This window comes from Ciconia boyciana, chromosome 2 (assembly GCF_034638445.1).
Source record: "Ciconia boyciana chromosome 2, ASM3463844v1, whole genome shotgun sequence".
Taxonomy (NCBI): Eukaryota; Metazoa; Chordata; class Aves; order Ciconiiformes; family Ciconiidae; genus Ciconia; species Ciconia boyciana.
Genome location: NC_132935.1, coordinates 109,503,542 through 109,522,947, shown reverse-complemented (window position 1 = coordinate 109,522,947; position 19,406 = coordinate 109,503,542). Strand labels below are relative to the sequence as shown.

Here is a 19,406-nt window from a genome sequence, read left to right as displayed (position 1 = left end):
TTTCACCCTTGCATACTAACCTCATCAGGGCTGGAAGCCTGGTAAGTTCGATTTTCATCACTGAAGTCCTGATCCACCTCCGCATATTCTGTTTCTCCAGACACACCAGTCCGGGATTCATATACTGGGGTCACATTATGGCACAGTGCAATGGCCTTCACTGCTTCGTGTATCCGACTGCTGACACTCTTGCGGACTTTGGGTGCAGATGACTGCAGTTTCCTAGACGGTGTTGAATTCGTGCTGTTTCCACTATTCTGAGAGTGCACCTTTAAGACCCAACAAATGAATAGTAAAACAAAGTTCAATAATGGAAACAAAAGATGAATACTAATATATATATCCAATTGTTCCTCTTACAAAGGTTGATAAATGATAAGGATAGTAACCATTTATTTATTTTATATAACCTACTGTTAACTCATTCAGTTTATGATCCATAAAAACCCTCATTACTTTTCTGTAGAACTGATACATAACTGTGGGTTCTCACCTTGCATTTGTAGTCAGATTTCAGTAACAGAGCCTGCAGACAATTGAAAAATGTGAAATGGAAACAAGTATGCAGTAAAAGGGGTGAAAGGGCTGACTGGATTCTGCAGAAAACCGTGCTTCCTCACTTCAGAATTTACCTTTTTCAGTGATCTACCACAATAGTCCTTTAACATCCTTTACATTCTATGAATTGTTTTTTGAAAAGTATTTAAGCCAGCAACCAATTGGATGAGTTCAGAAACACCAAAACAAAATTGCAGGGGTGGTGTTTTGTTGTTGTTGTTCTTTAGTCTGTCACCTGTGTACATTCAGAGGTTGGAAACTCCAATGCCATTAAATTGAAAAAAACCTTTTCTTTTAAATCTTCACTTAAATCTCTGTATTTTAAAGACCACCACATTGGTATGGAACAAAAGAACAAAAGCAAGTATAATTGTTAAGTATAAATATCAGGAGTCATTAAAATACAAATATTGCTGATTTAATTTATAACCTACACAATTTCTATTTTATTTGTGAACTAACACAGTTTGTATGCTTTTGCTGCATGCCGAAATTTGTTTTTCCTTACAAGAATGCAATATCTAATAAAATAATTATGCAAAATAATAGTTTGACACATATCTGAAGATCATATTACTGTTGCATAACGACTAAACTAGCACTATTTTAAGTTATCCTTCAGAAATGCTCAAGCACACGATCGAATCCATCTTTTAAGACAAAATATTATATGTTTATAATTAGTTGAAAATGGGGGGGGGTGTTTGGTGGTTTTTTGTTGTTTGTTTGGGTGGGTGGTGGTTTTTGTTGTTGGGGTTTTTTTGCTGTTGTTGCTTTTGTTGTTGTTGTTGGTTTTTTTAAAGTTAGCACATTAAATATATCAGCAGTACTACCAAAGACTCTTCTGTTCACTCCAGGGTAAATCAGAAAACCTCTTCAGAAACCACGCTTTTTTCCTCCCGACTGCAATCTGCTGAACCATGAACATTCTGCCCATCAAATTACAGGGTTGTCTAATAAAGGGTTTAACTTTCTGCTCATCTGGCACTGCTTTTTTAAGCTACTGCTTTAAACTTCTGCATTTGCATTCTGCTAACGCCGATGCCATTACAGCCGCAAATAAATTAAGCTGATTTACTCCTTCTGAATTATGTTATGTTTATTGATGCTTGTATAATTTAATTTCACACAAATTCCATTAAAGATTATGCCCTCTATCACAAAATGCTTCCAGTGGGGATATATAATCAGGTTATAATAGATTTGTGTGTTACATTAAGATGACAATAGTCTAGTAGGTCCACTGTAATAATAAAACAGAACACAAACAAGGGATGAAATCAATGTCACACAAGAACCACTGCCTAGCTAACTGGCAGCTTCTATTATCATAGATTAAAAAACCTTACCGTACTTTTTCAGATTGAAACAATTGTTTAATAGTTGCTTGTTTTGCTACCGAGATTCCTTCATTTTTCTGTTTTAAAGAGTTGCTACCAATACATGCATAATTAAAGCATTATTTAAACATCAGTAGTGTTATGTAAAGCTGAAAAAAAAAAAAAAGGGAAGTTCCAGGAAAGTTCTTTTCATCGTCTGCTAACAGCAAACCTAGATTTCCCAAAAATCTTTTCCCACAATTGAGAAAAAAAAAAGCTTCCCTCCTATTTCTTACTTCTTTTAAAAATTTCAGTGCCAAATATGTTACAGTTATTAAAAACTTAATTAACCATGGGTACCACTTATTAAATTTTACAGCAAACTAGTAAAAGCTTTAAGCAAGTAAGAATTACAGGAATCATGCAATTCTTTTCAGATAGCATACTTAACTGCAAAATACAAAAATAGTGTTAATGAATATGCCTCCTCTAGAGGACTAGTGCTTAGTCAAACTCAGTCAGACCTAGAGGTGCCAGCTCAAGACTGTCAGTTAATATCATTTATTGCTACAGTTGTTACTGTGAATACCCAAACAACCCATTATAACAAAACTATGTTTGGGTGATTTTATAAACATAGTCAGGTAGCAATTACTTTCAGTAACCCATTCTGAACCAAATGTGCACTGCTGATATTTAGGTAAATGTGCTCCATATTTCATTTCCAAGGCATATTATTGCATCTTAGTTACTATTCATGGCTATACCTACTAAGAATTAAGCTGAAATAGATTTATCCAAGGAAAAGGAACTCAAGAAGTGGATTTGTTGATCTGTTTAGATGTGAAATAATACAGAAATTGAAGTTGCAGACTAAAGCTTATAAAACATACATTGCTTATTCACTGTTTTCTCTCCCGCCTCTCTTCCCAAAAGATACATAATATTAACTGAGTCTAGCATGGTGTCAAATAGCTACTTTTTAATTTTTATTTTAAGCAAATGAGAAGGGAGCCATAGCTCAAAACAGCACAACTAAAGATTCAAATCAATTGTTGATCCTACAAACCTTTTACAAGAGAAAATGAGGACACAGACAAGGAGGTCAGTCTACAAACTTAACTGGCTCAGCCAGTCATGCTTGTGTATTCGAGTTAACTATGGAAAAGAACTTCCATATAAAGTTTTATTATCATACTGTACGCACCATATGGAAATATTAGTTAACCTATCATTTATTTCCTCTTCTGTCATTTTTTTTCTTTTTTGTTTCAATGAATACAAATAAAAAATAGAGTAAAAAATCCTTCCTAGTCTCAGAGTGGAATCAGGTGCTTAGAAAGGTTTGCAGAAAGCACCCGATTAGTTTACATACATAGGACATGCAAGTGATGCTTGCAGAATTCCATCTTCCTCATTCATCCCACAACTCATCCACAGATAGACAGGAAGTCACAATCCTCCTGTACACTTTCCAGACCAAGCACTCTCATATATCACAGGAACACTTCTCTCTCTAGCAATATGGAGTGTTCCATCTCCCGCCCCCCCCCCCCCCCCCCCCAGTTTTATGCTGTTTGCAATCATCTTAATTTTTTTAAAACACTTTTTAGATATGCCTTTATAAATTTTATTTTGACAACTATTTTTTTTACTTTTTGGTTATACCAATTAATGTGGCTTTTTGATGTCTATTCTTGATGAATATCTTCAAAGATATAATTACTGTTCATCTTGTTCTGGACACTTCCTTGTAATTTGTACTCTCAGTAATGAATAGCTTACTCTTAGACGATTTGGCAGGACAAATACTGCACTGCACAGACAGGTTAACACAGATTTCTGCTAGTGGGGAATAGAAAAGGAAACTCCTTTAAGTGAGTATTACAAGGAACTTCAAAATCAGGAGAGAACTACATACTGTCTCACATTTTTCCCTTTCATCATATCTGTTAAGAGATACCTACAAATGAAAGAACTTTCATAGCATCTCAAATTTCTAGACAGAATCAGCTACATCAATGCTTCAATGCTGTTAAAAAAAAATCTCAATATTAAACGCAAGTAATTTATGAAAAGAGATACCTGTGAATAAGAGTTTATAATATGACTCTGAATTTCATCCATTGTGTCTGTTCCATAGGACACAGTACCTAGGTGGAGGCGCTTAAATATCATCTCATTCTGTGTAAGTGTTCCTGTAATAAAGAAGAAGTATATCACAAAGAAGCAAAAAATACTGGGAGAAGGCCACAAAAAAAACCCCAAAATCTTTCTTTTGGAAGGAAGGAATGAATCATGAGTTAGCATCAGTTTTGTCAATTAAAGGAATGTTTGTGGAGAAAGATCAGGGTTAGTCATACTGGAAGAAATCACTGGTTCCACTTTCAAGCTGATTCTGCCAACACAACTAAATATACAAGCTTGAAAAAAGGCAAAAGGTTTTCTCGTCATATGAAAGATAGTCAGTTCCATCCAGATACTGCATTTTCTCTCAAAAGCCAATGCAAGAGTTTGCACCATGTATCAGAAAATCTAAACCAAAAAAAAAGCCAAAACCCCAAACCCCCAAAATTCAGATATCCCACACTTCGTGTTCGAAGGCAGACATTCTGGCAAACGGACATATTCAATGTGATCTAGAGTAAGTCATTAACACCTAACATCATTTCCAAATTTGACAGATTTAGCCTCTGTCCTGGTTCCAACCAGAATAAGCCAGAATGAATGAAACCAGTGTTTTCAGCGCTCACTTCACTTTTGTAAGAAACTACAGGGTGTCAGTCACAGACTGACACTTTGCATCCACCTCTGCCAACTAGTCACATCCTCTGGTTTGGAAAAGCTCTAATTGAGGAGTGGAGCCTTCAGCCTTTCATGATGGGGCACATCAGGCAAAAAGAGGTCACTACTGCCTAGCTTCCCATGGTCAGCTCACAAAAGATTATTTTGATAATGGCCCTTCCTAAAACTTTTTTTTTCTATGGTTACTCAGCCAAAGTGAAATTAATATAGTATAAAGCTATTCTTATATTTAACCACGCAGTTTTGGGTCATTAAAATACATAAAACTGATGACAAAAAAATAAACACAACATGGTACCAAAAGTGACATTCTTGAAGCTTCTACAATATTTTTAATATGGAGAATACGATAATTATCTATAAATAAAAATTGCAGAACAAAATATTTCATATTAATTTTATTTATCTAGGCTATTTTTATATCATGACTTTGTCCCAGTATGCCAAAACACAGAGTAAGCCACAGGAAGAGAGAAGACTAAAAGCATGACATACGCTATAATTACTAGCTGGAAAACAGAACTGTTTGGACAGTTAGCAACCAGTTTATGCATCCAATAGGGCTAGAACCATTAGTATTCTTCAAAGATTTGGTAGGGCTATAAAAGTCTCATGTCTTTCTTAGTTATACTTGAGATGTCTACCACTCCTACTCCCTGGTAATATCTGCACAGTGACACTTCATCTCAATTGTTCTACCATCACACTGCACTATCAAACCATGTCTTCCTGTACTACCAGCACTAGATGATCATTCCAAATTCCCCCTCTATCTTTAAAAAAAAATGACACTTCCCATTTGCTTTTCCATACATGTTGTTGAGGATTTTTTCTCTATAGTCATATTATTTGAATTTTAAAAAGTATTTAAAATAAAGTTTATGTGAAATGCATAAATTTTCCACAAAATATGCATAACTATCAAAAATTCACATGAGAAGTAGAATATTCCCAAGGTTGGAAAACTGCCCAGGAAGATAAAGTTCCTGATCTCTAGAATTCACAAGTCAGAAATTTTTGGTTACTTCTATACAAGGGATAAGAAAATTATTTTGTTTTTACAGTAATCATATAAAACCATGAAAAATTACTACTTCTGCCTTTAGAAGCTGTACTTTTATTGAGACCTTTTGTTAAATTTGTTCATTAAATTTTTTACTTTAATTATAGACTAGAAAAATCCAACCTCCACTTTGCACATGAGAAACTTGGAAGTTTCCACTAATCATAGAATGCTTTGGATTGGAAGGGACCTTTACAGGTCATCTAGTCCCAACCCCCCTGCAAGAGCAGGGACATCTTCAACTAGATCAGGTTGCTCAGAGCCCCATCCAACCTGACCTTGAATGTTTCCAGGGATGAGGCCTCCACTACCTCTTTGGGCAACCTGTTCCAGTGCCTCACGACCCTCATTGTAAAAAATTTCTTTCTTAAATCCAGTCTAAATCTGCCCTCCCTTAGTTTAAAACCGTTACTCCTTGTCCTGTCACAACAGGCCTTGCTAAAAAGTCTGTCCCTGTCTTTCCTCTAGACCCCCTTTAAGTACTGGAAGGCTGCTATAAGGTCTCCCCTCAGCCTTCTATTCTCCAGATTGAACAACCCCAACTCTCTCAGCCTGTCCTCGTAGGAGAGGTGCTCCAGCCCTTGGATCATTTTCATGGCCCTCCTCTGGACCTGCTCCAACAGCTCCATGTCCTTCTCACCAACAAACATGAGACAGTAAAATCTCAATTTCTTAAAAAATCCAAAAAAACCAAACCAAACAAACACCAAACCAAACCCAAAACCCACCCACTTTGTTCAATAATGTTTACTGCAAGAAATTTCCAAGTAAATCTGCATCACCTTCCTTACTTTCCAGGCATGCTAATATCTTCTCACTGCCCTCAGCTTTGCCAAGTCTTTGAATTAAAATAAACACTCCCTAGGAGTTGTGAAACTAAATGCTACTCAAAACTTGAGACAGCAGGCAAATGTCAAACCCGTACTTCCCACTAGTTCTGTAATTGCTGCTTGGGAAAACTGAGCATGAAACAAAATTAGCCCTATGATTATTATATGGAAAGGTTATTTCTTCTGACACCAATAAATCAGTCCAACTCCAAATCATGCTTGGTGAAGGAAAGGTAGATAGGTGGAAAATTTGTATGTTCCCCCCCAACCCCTTCTCAGCAAGCAGAGAAGAAAAGCTTCTGAGCAGAAAAGTATGGATTTTCCTATCTTGAAACAATCAGGAGCCAGGGAAGGAGGTTTAGGAAAAATGGGCAAAGAAAAATAATCAACTTGTAAAGACATGGAAATAAACATTCCAGCAATCCTGGTTCAATACTTGCATCTAATACATTACTTATACTATCCTTTTTATCAGCTACAGTAATAGGAAACATCTATGACATATGAAAAGGGGCTGCAAAAACACCTGTACCCACTACACAAAATTGTAATTAAAAAAAACCAAAACAAAACAAATAAAGAAGAGAAACAACAATTACAGTTTGCTCATGCTTCTTAAGACTAGTGTAAGGCTTTCAACAATAGTCCCAATAAACCTGACATGTTATTAGACAAACACGGGTAACTGCATTTATGAAAGTGCTCCCAAAATTTTCTGCAAAAAAATAAAACAAAACACACCTTTTTCAGTCATCCACATGGAAGTTAAATTTCACAATGTGTGCAAATGAAGAATTCACTTTGAAGTTTTCCTAATGAATGAAACACCAAAATGGGACAGAAACACTCCCAACAATTTGTTCAAATATTACACGGTGCTAATCAGTCACATTATAACTTTACCAGCAGTTCTGTCTTAAATTTTAGTCTTTTAGTTGAAGACTAACACACCTTGACAAAACAACACAATTTACTTTATGCCCCAAAATGCAAGCCCTTCAAATATCTAGAGGTAGATTTTCTAATACAGCCCACTGCAGGAATGAAAAACCACCCAAAACTGAGCTCTCTAGTCTGCCCAAGGTGATAAGTACTAAACAACAGTGAGCAAGCTTTCTATTTTTAGAAAATTTTCTATTTTCTTTTTCAAGACCTACTTATCAATTCCATGCTTTCAGGACATTGCTAATATGAAGACTTATTAGATTAAAAAAGCTTATTTTAGAAAAGCTTCCAGAAATCATGCTAGTCAATATATGATCTACTACTACTACTATGCATTCTTAAACTTTGCTCTGGAATGCAGGTACCACACAAGGAAAATATCCTGACAAAAAGTTAGTATACAATTGCTGAAGAAAAAATTAGTATGTTCTTTAATGAAGTCAAGAGCTCCCCCCCCCAATTGTATCATTAAACACAGAGTAAAGCAGGCAAAGAGGAAATTAATTTCTAAGGAAAAAGTCCTGAAGGCATCATTCCCTGGGTGGCAACAGATGTGATTCACAACAGAGCAGTAGTTTTTTTATTTTGTTTTTGAGAAGCAGATGCAGATCTTTCTAATCCTATATTACTAGATGGTAATTTAGACCAATACCAACAACCTAAAAAGGCCACAACCAAAAAGCAAGAAAATATGTATGTTGTGAGAAATTGAGAGGGTGAGTAACTTTTCATAAAATACGAATACTTTGTTTGAGCTATTTGCTTAAACAGATAAAAAGTCAGTGTAAATATGAACATTTCAACGGAAACTTTAAGGGAGGTCAGGCCCAATGCTCTTAATAATTAGACTGTTGGCAACAATCTGGAGATGCAAATTCTTTCTGTGAACCCTTCTAGGGTTCAAAAAATATAACCTGCTACAGAATGTAAAAAGAAAATGAAAAAAAAAATCATGGTAAACACATATACAGAGCATGTCTGCTCACTCAGCTGCTCCACTTATGAACAGGCCATAAACATAACCACCACAAAACCTCAAACCAAACAAACCCCAGTACAACTCATTAAGAATAAGGGCTAAGAAAACAAGACCTGAGATATGTTTATTCTTTTCTGGGCAGAAGGCAACAGTAGAGGTAACAGTTAATACACTTATGAATAGCAGTAGCCATTTCCTCTGTGCCTTCTGCTTCCCACAAGAATGATAGCAATACCTAAGACCAACATCCATGCTCATTGGATACACCATGTATTTTCAGTCGATGAGAGTCCAACAGAAGCCACAAAGTAAGGATTCCTTTGATCTACTTTCAGTGCATGTCTGGGAGCTTCCTGTAGGATCTCTCCATCAAAACTTTCCATTCCTAGTCTGCTCTACTCACCGTGCAACCTTAGTGGTACTAAAAATCATTGAGGTAGAGGAAGTGTGAGGGCAACAGCATGAACATATATCCATCAAAGTGAAGCGAGGAGATGTTATTCCATCAGCATTTTTTTAAATTACTCTTTCTCTGTGGTAGCTTATGTTGAACAGATAAAGACTCAATTCAAGTATACCTTAAAAGATTAATTTTCAGAAACAATTACTGAAATTCACTATTCTAATAGTACCTTACATTAGGCACATTTAATGAAAAAGCCCATATACACCAACCTCAAACACAAGGCTTTCCCAGAAAATCAAGAATCCCATTGCTGTATGCATCTGTTCAACTATTATATCTGTTAAGTATCTCATTTGGTCCAAACACCCACTAAAATGTTAACTACAGAACTCAAATACAAGCATATGCATTAGTAAATAACTACGCTTAGAAGACTGTACACGTTTGTTTTAGCTGAATACCCTGGTAGTTGTCGTGAACAGCAGAAGGTTTGCCATCCCACATCCTAAGCAACAAAAATGTTCAATAAATATTGCCAAATATCTTTATTTTTCTTTCATGATTACAATCTTTTTGTACCTTGGAGAGGATGAGATATCATGCTCAGGTGCCCTTGGAAAATGCCAGAAACTGCTCCCCCCTGTAACTGCCCTCCCCCCGCCCCCTCACCATAGCAGATGATGCCTTTCTGTCAAACTTATATGTGATTCAAGTCCAAACAACATGGCATTTTGGGTAATGGATGCTATAACTAAAAATGTGAGTCCCAAAAAACCTGTTGTTTTAGTGGGTGATTTTAGTAATGGCTTTGTTCTACATGAAGATAAAAACTCCCTAACAAAGGAATTAATGTATTGCTTTAATAGGCTGCACCCTGAGTTAAGTTTTAAAATTTATGAGTTCTCTGCAGCATTGTTCTTTAAACAATGGCATTGTCAAATGCAACCGGTGAGAAGATTAAAGTTCTCCCAGCAGATTAAGTACAAATTATCTGTCCTCCTGTTTCAGCATCATTTGTTCATTTATCACATAACGTCTAGTATTTCTGGTCAGTGTCAATATGCTCTGCATCCTTGCAGTTAACAGATGTCTTCTCTTGTCGAATGAATTACTTTATGTTTCACGCACTGGTGGCCGCAGATGTGTCACTATAGCAACATCATTAATTTCAGATCTTACCGGAAACATGCACTCCAATCAAACCTAATTATACCACATTGCTTTCTTGTCCCACAATAAGGAAACTATAATGCAATTATTGGGATACTTCATTTTCTATTCTACTGTGGCAAATGAGAGAGCCACTGTGATGGACGCTTCTTGTCAAAAAGCTTATTGATGAAGCACAAACCCAATTTACAATCATACAAAGGACTACCTTGCAATTATGTTAGTAATGCAATGCTCCTTAGACTCAACAACTAATTCTCAATCATTTCCAGTGAAGCTTGGACCACAATGTAAGATTTTTGCAGACAGTTCCCTGGATTCCCTTTCATTTTCGATATTGAGAAAAACTTCACCTGTTTACATTTAACTAGACCAGCCTTTTAGTACTGCTTTTTAGTAGCACCCACTTGGATGGGCAGCTACAAATCTGGCTCTCTTCTTTCTCCACTGACAGCCAAGCCTTAAGTGGGCAGAAGAACAGACACTAGTTTATATGAATAGAATTGAAAATTCAAGGGAGAAAGTACTGAAGCCAGCTCTCATGAACAGTGTATAATCATGCAATGGCAATCATTGATTAACTGTACAGATTCTGTTCATTACCTAACAGTATGTTTCACATTTATGGTAAAATGCAGAATAAGACCAAACGTATTCAGGAGAGGAAACTGGAAGCAGGTACCAATATACTCGGGTAAAAGGTACATTGGCTACACGTTGGTCCAGAATTAAAAATAGCTTAAAATTTGCAGGGCATTTAAGACCAATAAAGTTGAGCAGTGTTTCCCATTGTGATCTGAAGAAGAGTATGGTGTGCAAAGGCTACGGTCAGTGTCCGGAAGCTGGTGACGTCTGCTGGACTCCAGGCTTATTTTCACTTACATCAGCTTTCAGCTAACACTTGGATAAAAGCACGTAGAGTGCAACTGCTGACTGTTAGTCCAAAAACATTTTGGAGCTACTGCCCTAGAATACTGCTTTTATTTTCAGTTTTACATCATTAACTTACAGATTCAGACCTTCATCCAGAACTCAGTAGACTTCACTGCTCTGAAAAGCCTTTGAGGTTGAATGCTAGCAATCTTCCAAACTACACATAAACACATTTGCTGGTAAAAGCCTTTTAATATTTGTCTATTTAGTCACTTTTAAGTATGCATTCTGAAAGGCCAGAACACAAGTGCTTCTTCTTAAAATTAAACAGAACTACTGTCACTGCAAGTGGCATGATGTGGGTTGAAAAAACCCAAAAAATTATTAGAAGCAAAACAGGGTTGTTTCTCTTTTTATATGCAAGTCCATAAAATGTATCCTTTCAAAGCTTTATAGACATAACAGTAGTTTTGCTTTGAAAAACCCAGTATCACTAAATTTTATGTTGCCAAAAAAAAATTTATTTTTTTAAGGAGAAAAACTTTGTTTTTAATTACTGTTGTATTAAGTGTATTGGTTGTCCTTCTAGAAGTAGAACTACAGCAGCTTTTTTTTCTTTTTTCTTTTTCAAACAATCTTCTATTTCTCAAACAAGGTAGTAGGTACATACAGCTTGAGGAAAAGAAGATAGTACACTGATCCTTGTGCCTCAGAACATAAGCTGGTCACCAGAGTCAGAATATAATTCCCGCACTGTAGAGCTGGGTGAATGAACTGTTAGCATTTTATTTAGCAAAGCCTCTTAAAATTTTCAGTGCAGTCTAACTGTAAGCAGAATACCTCAACACCTGAACCACATTTCCAGTTTGGTATGGTAACTGGATTCTCTATCAGAAAAGTTTAAGAAGCATACATTGTTTTTGCTTACAAAGTAGTGCTTTGGGCAAATGAACTCTACTGCATTGTTTTGAAAACATTATTTTTGAGCCTACTTCTCTTTTTCCAAACATATGCTGTAAATTACATATTTCAAGCCTTCGATGAGACAGCACTTTTAAAGTTACATAAATTATCATGATGAAGGGTGCAATTAAAATCAATAAGCAGTTTCAAACAGCATACAAATCATTAGCTAACTGAAATAAAACTTGTTAAATGAAGAATTGTTCACTTGCTTTGAAAAATTACCACACTATAATTAGCAATACACTTTTCTACATGCTAAGAAAGAAGGTGGCAGTTGTCTTTATCTTTTACGAAATAGAAGAACAGTATTCAGAAGTGTACAGGGTAACATATGTACCTATAGACAAAAAAATGAAAGTGCGTTTTGAAAACGTGACAATATATTAAATTTACATTTCATTTCAAAATATGCAGTAATGGAAGTGTTCAGCATGGGAGGGAATGTGGAACTATTTCAAGCAGAAAGATACGTAAACTGTGTATTATGCTTTCTGAACAGTGTAACAGAGGCCAAACCCTGACTCCCCCAAATGCTCTCTCACCATTTTGAATTATATTTTACTTAAAACCACTAAAAAATTACTTCAGCTGTTTGAGAAACAACTTTCTCAGTTCAAAAGTTCAGCTTCTTAAAAAAACAGTATGTCTACCAGAACTGATTTATTCAATCTCAGAAAGAACCAAGAAAGGAGATGAAATACTGTATTTGCTACAGAATTTTTTATTTATTATGATATTTTCTGAAATAAACTTTAAGATTCCTTAAATACATCTAGAACTAAGAGCATGGTAAGACTGTAATAAGTTTCAGTTGTAATGGTAGACAGCAGCAAAGCGCAAGCTATTACTTCTTCACACACTTACCTACATTCTGATCCTGGTAAGGGTTGGGTTTTCCAGTATACCAGGTCAGGTATAGTAACAGGTTACAGTTATGAAGATGAAATCATACAGCAGCTCTAGAACTGGTCTTTGTAACATAAAGAGCAACTAACTTCACGGGGACAACAGATATCATTGTGAAGGCTGATCTCATGACTTGTTTTGGAAATGAGTTGCTCTCTCGAAGGCCATTTTTAACTGTTACTATCATAAAATATTGCAGTAGAAATGAGGTGCAGAATAAAATAACATGCTTAAAACTTTACTGAAAAATAAAAATCAGTAGTCTAAATCTACTCTTACATTAACATATTCAAATATAGAATAAAGTTTAGAAGTTTTATAAAAGTCATCATATTTCAGAATTGTAACCTGATATACCTGTTTTATCCGTTAGTAAATAAACTAATCGTCCCAACTCTTCTGGTATGGTGCTAGTTCGAACAACTGTTCCAGGAATATTGTCATCTTTCATAATCATCCACCCATAGGCTGCCTTACCCATGTCCAAGTTCACACGTAAACTGCAAAGGAAATTTATACCATAATCAGTGTGAATATTAGGCAAAGTGAAAGTTATAACCATAAAAACAAAACTAGAAGCTCTTTTTAGGATATCAGGGGGGGAGAGGCGGGGGGGGGGGGGGCAGGGAGCGCAATATCTTAAAACTATACACAACAAAAATTTTGGAACAATGCTTTCGTTATGTGTTTGTACATATGACATTAGGAATTCAGGCTCCATCCCAGACTTTTAGAAGCTACTGCAATACAAACAAATGCAATACCATGCCTTCTACATGAAACAGACTGCAACACGCTGTGGAGATTCTTGACATAATTACATTACTACACTTATACAGATGAGAATATTATATACATTTTATCAACAAGACCAGATTCCTATTCAAGTCACAGTTTTTATCTGGTTTAAAAAAAACCAAACAAACAACCACACACAAAAAGCAAACCAAGACCTATATTTTCTTTATGATGTGAAAGTACAAATATTTTTGTCTGTTCAAGTCACCATTTTTTAAAAACCTATTTTTTCTTTAGGAAAGTACAACTGTATTTGTCAACTTTCTTTCCTACCACAACCAATCAACAATGTTGCTGTCCTTCCCAAAATGTAGTTACAGAGGCTCTCTATTGCAAAAAGAATAGCACCCAAGCGGCGAAATGCACCCTCATGCAATAGCACATGGGCTGGAGTTGCTACTGCCACCAGCAATAAGGAACTTTTGGGTAGCTCTGTACTAGAAATTGTAATTTGCAGCAAGTTTTACTGATTATACATAGAAGTGCAAAATCAAAAGTATTTTTTTCCAGTTCACTCAGTGCCTGAATATTTATTTGTTAATATTCCCATGTCTATGTCATACAAGAATTAATTGCCCTTGCACCTTGTATTCCTATGTTATAATTTAAAAAGTCTTCACTCATGCTGGTCAGAGATAACTTTAATCACATTGCTCTTCCCCAAAATTAAATGATCCAACTCAAAACTCTATGCCACCTTGTTCTAAAACTTTAAAATGCTACTTTCCTTTAGTTATTCACCACACTCCTGCTACCATGTCAGAGGAACAGTGACTAAGGAATAGGCATATGTTCATTTCTGTTGACTCTTGCTCTAACAGAAATACTGAAAAAACAGCTAGGACAGTGGCTATGTGAACATTTTGTAGCTAATTTGCCCAGGACACAGGACTCAGACTCCCAAGTTTAGAAACAGGTCTACAGTAACATGACTCTTAAAACTGTTCAAAGGTATATATCAAGGTCAAAATACTGCTAATGCATTTCAGACCTTTTTTAACAATCCTGAAGTGCCGCTTTACAGCATAACCAAAACAGCAGCCACAAACAGTTTTCATCTGTCCTCTTGCAATCACAGTGACAGATTGCATGTGAGGTAACAGTGGAGGGAATAATGAGTCACAAACTGCAGCATCCCATAAAGAAGAGATGCATTTAACTAGAATTGTGAGAACAACTAAAATTTCAACACACACTGAAAAAATTCAGTTTATTCCACATCCCCTCCTTCCTGAATTTGTACAGCAGAAGACAACACATGTTCCAGCACAAAAAGAAACAAAGCTCTTTGATACAAGATTCTTGACCATTCAAGACGGTATTTTGTTCTTTTATTAGCTCTTATTTTCCCATCAAAATCATCAGTAGCAGGAAACCATTCTTCTACCTGGTGATACACCCCAATTAGTTTTGCAATATCATACCTAACTTCAGTGATCTTCAAACACACAAATATATATATATATATATATATATATATATAAAAATTAGAACAGACAACAGAAGGAGGACTCTACCAGATTCTTTTTATTGAAAATGCTACAGTATAACAAGGAAAAAAAATACTGGAAGTCACTTGCCTCACACTGGTTAACTACAGTTTTACCCTGCCTTATTCAATCCAGAGCCAGTACTGAGCAACCGGTATTTGCATTATGTACGTCTGTTAACTTGCAGAGTTAGAGAGAATATAAGAACCAATGTAACGCACTTCACACCGAGATATGTATTAGTCAACAGAAGGAACAGCAAAAGATTTACTCCTCTTAGGGGTGAGAACCTGCTAGTTAGCCAGTCAAGTACAAAGGATGCTGTCTAGCTTGAGAAGAGAAACACAAGCACACTTAACTTCATTTAAGAACAGCTAGACATTTGCTCTAGCCAGGAGTAAGTGGAGTAAGTGAAGGATGAAAGCCACTCATCGCCCCACTTCAAAGAGGCATTTGGGCTATAAATATTTTTTTTCTGCCTAGGCTACCGAGACAGGAATTCTGTGATGAAAGCTCTATTTAAGAGCTGCAATCTCAGGTACATGGCACACACAGAGAGAAATCCACATGGCTGCTCTAGCAATGGAGACCTACAAAGTCATCGAGATAGGAAAACCTGTACTTCAGTAAGATTAAATCAGAAAAGTCTCTCAAAGCTGAAGTGCAGTTCATATCTTCACTTACATCCTTTATAAGCATGTGTGTTACCTGGTTTTGATGTTCTAAACACTCTCTATATGCATTTCATTATAATCCCACTTAAATATAATTTAAAGATAAGGAAAAAAAAAAGACAACTTCTCTTGCTGAGTAGTGAGGAGAAATCTGTATTTTAAAGCATCGAGGCATTTTAGGAATTACCCTAGCTTCCCAGCATGCACTAAGTGGAACAGAATGTACCCCCTTTATGCTGATGGACCTAGTAGAAAGCTGGCACCACTGGCCTCCAGAGAAATAACGTCTCCCCAATGACTACTGCAGTCCAAGACAGCTTTCTGGCACACAGAAAGATACTGGGTACATGCTTGAGTTGTTAGATGAATAAAGAATTAAACAGGAATAAGATAAACAGAAAATGAAGGCTACAGATCCATTTTTAGTATTAATTCTAAAAGTCGTACACTGTATCCTGCTCTGACTTCCTTCACTTGATGCTTGTTGTTTTAGAGGAAATTTTTGTCTTTGAAATCATTGTAGCTATCACCTAGCACATTATGGACAACTGCCATAACACTAAAAATGATGGAGGCCTATTAATTCTGAGTTTGCTTTCAAAACCAGAAATGTCTCCAGCAGAGCTTCACAGGAACAAATAGAAATACTTGACTGAAAAGTCCAAGAATTTTTGCACAATAAAACAAAAAGATACTAAGCTTACTCAACACCAAGCTACTTTCAGTGCCTAACCATATTAGCTATCATTTCTCATAAATCCTTTATGGACTTTAAGAAACCTCATTATATAACCAAAACCATTTCAAATTCACCAGTTTTTAAATCCTTCTCAATTTCATCCAATTTAAAAGACTCCATACATATCAATTAGTAATGAAAATGCACAGAACAGCATCATATGTAGCATTAGCACACTGTTGCATCAGTAACACTAATTTTTAGCAAACCAATTAACATGCAATCTGTAGACACAGTATGTTAATATAGGTATTTGAAGGCTGTTGCAGAGAACAGGCATATTTAGTGAACATAATAGTCTCTCAACCCCAGCACTAGTTACCCTAGAGCAGGGAAACCTAAGGCAACATTTATCCAACCTGGGGATTTATTCCACTAAGAGCCAGGGTGGCATTTCTCTGTAATTCAGCTTCAGAATAAATAAATAACACAACATTTCAGAATCCACACTGCTTTTTACTACAAGTTAAAAACAGATACTTTTGCTTTTATTCCCTCAAAAACATCAGTAGTGTTTTAGGTGAAACAAATTCATGTTTACAGGACTTCTAAATTTCATTTTTTTCCCAAATGGTAACGACATTAGGCCTGCTTGTAAAGATTTCTGATTTTGTTTTTTAGTCAAAATGGACAACTTTGCCAACAAGCAAGGGCCTTCACTGAGAATGTTTCGCACAATACATTTAGAAACTCCAGAAACATTCTGCCTTTCACGGCCCGGTGAAAAGCAATCAAGACCTAATGTAGTTTCAAAGACAATTTTGTGAAAAAAGTGATACCGCGCCTAATAAAATTCAGGTATTAATTTGAATCAAAATGGTATGATAGTTTTATTTGAGCTCTGGTGGGCAGGAGGAACTTCCTGAGCAGTTCTGTATATAAGCAGAAGTTTCAAGCAAAAAACAAAGTCCTGCCAAAACTCCAGATACAGTATGAGTACCTGTAGTGGTATCCAATTTTTAAAATAAATGAAGTAATTGAGATGTAGTATTTTTATTTTCAGGACTCCTAAGTGAAATACTGGAGATCATATTTGGGTCACATTAGTACTCAAAACTGTACCCACTCCCCTATGGCTATACCCCCTAACCTTCCCATATCCCTACCTGCTTGAAACAGGCATAAACTATACACAGATATGCACATTATTTACAATCTAGAAAATGATATGGAATCATTTTAAAATTATTGGTCAAGAAACAACCAAAAGTATTTTAACTTCAACATGCCTGGGAAGTTAAATCTTCACAGAAAGTGATTTTTGGAGCCTGACAACTTCTATTAACTGGCACTAAACAAATACAAATAGAACAAAATAGAAGTTACTTCTTTTAAACACAATATTCTACCAAGATCTAAATAAATAAAAATCAATCCATAGCTCATCCCTTTAATTTCCCCTAATTCCCCTTCTCTCTTATTTCATTTGTAGAGGAAATTTGAATATAATATTCCTTTTGTGTTTAGCCCACTATATATGTTTTTATTTAGTTTTCTCTGCTGTCTGATATTCCCAAAAAGAGCCTCAGATCTGTGTTCTTGTTTGCTTCATAATTGGTCTCACTAGTTCTCTTGGACTAATTTTTCTAAATTTTGTCTATTATGTAAGCATACAAAAGGAAATGAAAGAAGGTACACGCGGCACCTTACATAAAACCCAGGCAATAAATGTAACTTTAAAAGAGAACTCAATACCACACATTTATGCTTCAGTATGTGTGGCAAAAAAATGTGTATCAACCTTGTATTGCTATAGCGACTGTGGCACATGTAGTTTTTCAAGGGCCACATGCAATCTAGGTACAGATAATTAGATGTTGTAACATAGGTAGAACTTAAAACCTCAGGAGGAAATCTGGGGAATAATTAATGAGAAAATTAATCTATGAATTTCTTACAGTCTGAAAACACAGTAGAGTGCAAAATACAAATAGAATGCATGTCAAACAAGCCCCTTGGCACAAGAGATGTAGCATACGCAGCTCAGAATAACAATAATTAATTCCTATTTAAAATGTTTCTTTGTTATTTTCACGTTTATCAGGTCAGATGCCTTCTTTCAATAAGCCTCTTACTGAGTTTTTTATTATGTTGTTATGTTTTATTACGTATGGCAACATTATTATGTTGCCATACAATGGCAACAATATTGACATTAGGTGTCTAATACAAATAATTTTTAAAACATGAACATTTTTAGTGTATTCCAGACAAATTTGTCATTACTTATTGTAATACAATTAGATTAAAACCAGAAAAACAACTAGGAGCAAATAGGCAATGTTGCAAGGTTAGAAAGGAAAAAGATCTACTGCAATAGATGCATTAAAAAATGACTTTTTTTAAAAAACTGATTGTGCTTTCTCTATGTAGTATGAATATCAGACATTGTAAGAAAAGCACAAAGCTAGCTCAGGCAGTAGTACAGCACCATACTGGGCAGGTAAGAGTTACTCTTAGCATGACACACACAGACACCATAGCTCCTGTTGCACGAAGAAGTAAAAATTAGTTTGTGAAATATCAAGAAGCTTTATATAATATTTTTCAGTCTTTATATAGATTGCATTACATATCATGGTATGGTATAGAAGCATAATACACATTTATAAGGATTGCTTAATGAGTACTACTACTTAATGAATAGCTCTTTAGCTCTTCCAGACTGAAAGCTTTGCATCATATAGCTAATATATATTCTGCCTGTCTATGTGAGACTACATACACTGATTCTCTCACATCTGTATGCTATACAGCTCCAACATGGACAGCACAAGTTACAATATGATTGAAAGCAGCATAGCTGCTTGCTGCTGTTAGATAGATACTACAGTCCTGCATAGTTGTGAGTTCCCTGGATCGCAGCAATACACAGAAGCACACTG

General features: G+C 35.7%; 1 protein-coding gene across 8 annotated transcripts in view; it reads right to left on the bottom strand.

Moving 5' to 3' along the window:
* ATP9B (ATPase phospholipid transporting 9B (putative)) overlaps window positions 1-19,406 on the bottom strand; it is a 174,885-nt gene that overhangs the window by 30,037 nt on the left and 125,442 nt on the right. For all 8 annotated transcript variants that reach the window (XR_012041096.1, XM_072853466.1, XM_072853469.1 and 5 more), the window contains 3 exons: window positions 13,178-13,320; window positions 3,963-4,075; window positions 21-269 (listed from right to left, as the gene is read on the bottom strand). Coding sequence is in view for 7 of the 8 variants with exons in the window: in XM_072853466.1 (XP_072709567.1) it covers window positions 21-269; window positions 3,963-4,075; window positions 13,178-13,320 (505 nt within the window). In the remaining variant the exon portion in view is untranslated. The remainder of the gene's footprint in view (window positions 1-20; window positions 270-3,962; window positions 4,076-13,177; window positions 13,321-19,406) is intronic.